This window comes from Arachis stenosperma, chromosome 1, assembly GCF_014773155.1.
Source record: "Arachis stenosperma cultivar V10309 chromosome 1, arast.V10309.gnm1.PFL2, whole genome shotgun sequence".
Classification (NCBI taxonomy): Eukaryota; Viridiplantae; Streptophyta; class Magnoliopsida; order Fabales; family Fabaceae; genus Arachis; species Arachis stenosperma.
This window is the reverse complement of record NC_080377.1, coordinates 73,222,568-73,226,782: the sequence shown is the minus strand read 5'-3', so window position 1 is coordinate 73,226,782 and position 4,215 is coordinate 73,222,568. Positions and strand designations below refer to the sequence as shown.

At 40.3% G+C, this 4,215-nt stretch overlaps 1 protein-coding gene across 2 annotated transcripts; it reads right to left on the bottom strand.

Annotated features, from left to right (window-relative positions):
- Nucleotides 1–297: 297 nt before the first annotated feature.
- Nucleotides 298–3,939, bottom strand: LOC130961546 (SWI/SNF complex component SNF12 homolog). Of its 2 annotated transcripts, none has more exons than XM_057887522.1 (3): nucleotides 2,006–3,939; nucleotides 1,304–1,394; nucleotides 298–944 (listed from the first exon to the last, which is right to left on the bottom strand). In XM_057887522.1, the coding sequence occupies exons 1-2, from the start codon at nucleotides 3,610–3,612 to the stop codon at nucleotides 1,325–1,327; spliced, it is 1,677 nt and encodes a 558-aa protein (XP_057743505.1). In that variant the 5' UTR covers nucleotides 3,613–3,939; the 3' UTR covers nucleotides 298–944; nucleotides 1,304–1,324. The 2 variants fall into 2 exon arrangements, with proteins under 2 accessions (XP_057743505.1, XP_057743582.1); XM_057887599.1 differs by having other exon boundaries at nucleotides 298–849.
- Between the last annotated feature and the right edge of the window lie 276 nt (nucleotides 3,940–4,215).

Here is a 4,215-nt window from a genome sequence, read left to right as displayed (position 1 = left end):
CTTTTTAAAAAATTGCTGGCCCTAAACTTTTTCTTTTTAATAATAGTGTTAGAACAATAGCATATTGGAAAAAAAGCTTTGCTGTGCCCTGACCTTGTTCCTCCCCACTATTTGTTGGGCATCTTCCCTTATTACTTACTAGAAAAGTAAAGGGTCTTAGAAGAAAAGAAAAAAAAAATTTAAAGGGTCTACCACTGAAGAACACTGAAATTTGAAGAATCATTCAACTATTCAAGTCCAAAAAAACCCCACCATTTGCGTATAGAAACTATTAAAATAAAATCTTTATTACTCAAATGTTGATCGAAAAAGACATTGTTCATTATTGTACTAGAACAAAAAACACAAAATCATAGTTATACGGATGCATTTGGATGTGATCTCTAGCAAAATAACGTTTTTTGGTAGAGTAGGGGGATTGAGTTAACGGAAGGTTGCCAATTGCAAAATAAAGGCCGGGAAAAAAATTTTCATTCTCCTTTTGGTAACTAAGAAGGCAAAAAATAAAAACAAGAACCAAAAAAGAACCACCAAATTACAGTACAAGTTTATAAGACCATCAGCAGGGAAAAGAAGCCTCTAGATCTTCCCAATGATGATCACAGACCGGCCACTAGAAAATTCCCAACAGCTCAGTGCACTGTACTACCTACATCCACCTGCCATGGTCATCTTGAAAGATTGCGCCAAAAATAGCCCCGATTTTTATCCCAAAACTCCCATCTGCATGGAACATCAACATATCCTAACTCCGGCAGATTCCAGGTCTCCGAATCATAGGAGATAGCATGTTATTCTGGCTAAGACCGCACACATGTCACCAACTCACCTTGCATGAGTCGCCTAAGTCTAGCATGAAGCAAAGCAAAGCTGGTAAGTCCTCCCTTAGAAAAACAGCTCTATTATGAACTAGCAAAATGCATCGAGGACCAGCGAGGAACAAGCTGCAATAATCAAAACAAGCACCGGACGGGTGTCACTTATTCTGAACTCAGTATGATTTTAAAAGCGAGGGCAAGACCATACTTCCCAAGGCTACAAGTCTCTTAAACATGTTACTTGATATTTTTTAATGAAAAGAAAAAGAAATATCAGTTCATAACCGCTGGGCGCATTGTTAAAACTTAAAAATCCGTGAGTCAGTAAAGCCTTATTTTATTACTGCTAGTTTGCTCATAACACCGAAAAAAAAAAGGAATAAATAAAATAAAATAAAGGAGCATGAAATTTAGCTATGTTGGAAGAAAAGCATAAGACTGATATACAAAGCATTAGGTTAAAAAAAAAAATCAAAGAAGCAAACCTATTTCACAACTTTCTGTTGTTAGGTGCTTCCAGGAATATCACTTCGAGCACTTTTCCGGTTCAGGTAGCGAATGACAGCATCCTCAGCCCTGAGGGGAAAAAAAGGAACACAACCCAATCACAGTTTTAGGCAATATGTTAATCTAATGTACAGAAGGCACAGAACATCCTAGTCATATCTTCCATTTTTACTCTCTTGTTGCTCAGCTATTATGGATTTACGGATCAGTTTTATCTCCACTACCGTAATATTTCATCTGGACTATATCCTCTACTGCCTTAAGCCCCAATCTAATTTTAAACAGTTGATCTCTGAATAACCTATGCACCACTAAGAACACAAACGAAACTCAGTAGAAACCATAAAATGGTAGTAATACACTATTCTATTAGTTGCAATCTATATAAGCTTGGATCAGACAGCGACACTGCAAGACAATGCGATAGCAAAAAGTATTCAAGTACTGTGTGAGTCCTGCACTAAGTGTAAAAGCAGTTCTTTCATAGTATTGCTTGTTTCCCATTGATAGAACAAACTTCTCTTGTGAGAGTGCTTGTTCATAGGGTTGCTATACTCTTCCATGTCCAAGTTTGAGTTAACAAATATTAAGGTTCCAGCCAATCATAATGTAAAATTTTCAGGTATGCCTATTGCATCAGAGACCCAAAGTACAAGGTAAAAAAGTAGTAAACTGCTTACCATGGTTGTTTGTAGAATTCAGATCGTCTTTCCTTTTCCTCATCTTGGCTGGCATCTCCAGCAATAAGCTTTAGATCCTTGCTCTGCGATGCAATCAAAGCATTAATAAACTCTGCTGGAGACTGGCTAAATCCCAGAAAGAAGGCCCGCCTTCTGCGATGCTCATGGATCTTCTTCATAGAACTACAAATCACTTCATCAAGCACATCAATCTCTTTGTGCCTCTCAATGCTTGCCAAGTATGCAGACATATCCTTCTCCAGTGGAAGAGGCACATCAACCAGCACATCATAACATGTAGTTCCAACCGGACAATTTCCAGAAAGCTTGATTTTATGCTCCACGTGTATAGGCTGTGGTTGTGATAACTGCTGTGATATCTTCTGTAAAATTGTGGAGAATTTTATTTTCTCTTCCCCAAACACCCTTTGGAGAGAAGGATCACACATGAAGAATGAAGGGTCATTTGGGCTTTGTAGTTTTCTAGACTTCACATATTGCCATAGAGCAGCTATTATTCTAGGGCGAGTATCAAACTCAATCCCTAAAACTTTCGACAGTGCTGTTGAAACCACAAACTTTTCAGGTATATAATTCATTGCTAGTCTCATCACCACTGTGAATTCCTTGTCTCCTTTCCTCTTAACCTCAAAACCGTCCTGCTGGGCAGGTGAACGAGCAGGATCCCATATTATAAGATGATTATCCGGATAGAACCCCTGGTCCAAGTATATGGTAATTTTCTTGAAGAAAGCCGAAAACTTGGGATATGAAGGGTTCAACCCCTGCGAGACTCCAGCCAACACAGGATCTCTTCCATCTTCCAATATCCTCCCAGTAATCCTAAGTGACCAAGAAGGCTCCTCTGCCATTTTCTTCTCAGTATCGATTCTATTCTGATTCGAAAAGGTATTATACACATAAACACGAAGAGTCTTCTGAACACATCTGGGGCTTCTCACAGCCTCCTGTATATCAATCTTCTTCCTAGACAAAGCAGCATCAACCTGTCCCTCAAGCTCAAGCAATTGAGTATAAACAGCAGACTCCGGCAGAACTGCGGCCACCTTATCTGGAATCCTCTTATCCTTCTCTGGCAAGCTCCTCTTCCTCCTTAGAGGAGCCGGCGTCAATTCCATGGTCTTAAAAGCCGAAGACTGGTTAGTATTTGAAGAACCGGCCGGCCTAGTAGGCGGCCTCTGCCCGGAGCGCTTGGCAGTTGAAGCAGGAGTTGCCGCTGCCGCCGCACTACTACCACTTGAACCATGAGATTGGCTAGCAGGATGAGCCTGCGGCTGGCGCGGCGGTGGCTGCTGCTGGTGTTGAGGGATGGATTGAACATGGGAATGGGGTTGTGAAAACTGTGATTGTGCAAGTAACTGGGTTTGAGGTTGTGAGAGCTGAAAGTGCCCGGGGAAGTGAGAACCACCTTGGGTTTGAGGAGGCTGTGATTGGGACAAAAGATGGGGTTGTGGGTGGGTCGTGGGTAACGAAGTGGAAGCAGCGGTGTTGGTGGCGGCGGTACCGGCGATGGGGTGAGGGGCAGCTCCGGAATTCCCTAAAAACGACGGTGCCGCAACGTTCCTACCTGGATTGTTACTGTTCATCGTTCCTTAAACACGAAAACCTAAAGCTCGAACTAAATTAAAGGGAGAAAATCTGCAAAGAGAAAATTGAGTCGAAATCTCCTGGATGATTGACCTGAGCTTCCCGTCTCGATGCAAGTAATATCTATGCGGAGAATGAAAACCCTAGTTTAAAAACGACAATGGGAGGAGGGAAACGACGCCGGGAAACCGGAATGGGATTGTACGTTCAGGGGAAGAGTGTAGTTGTGTGAAGGAATTAGAGATCATGGTTCCAATGTCGGCCTACTAATAGTAATGCTGTTGGTGTATTGGCGGAATGAATGAAAGCTTCAATCCTCTCACCAATTCGCTTGGACGACAATGATGTCTAATGTTACTTGTTAGTACTTAGTTGTAGGCTTGTAGCTACAGTAATTACCAATATAGTCACCAAAACAATATCAGATTGATTTTATATTTTAATTTAATTTATTTAATTCAATATGATTCTAATTTGAATTAGATAAATTTTTATAAGATATAATTCAATCCAATTCAAATCACAATAATTTAAATCAAGTTAAATTAAAAAATAAATCAATTTAATACGATGTAAATCGCAATCATTTAAAATTTTGAATT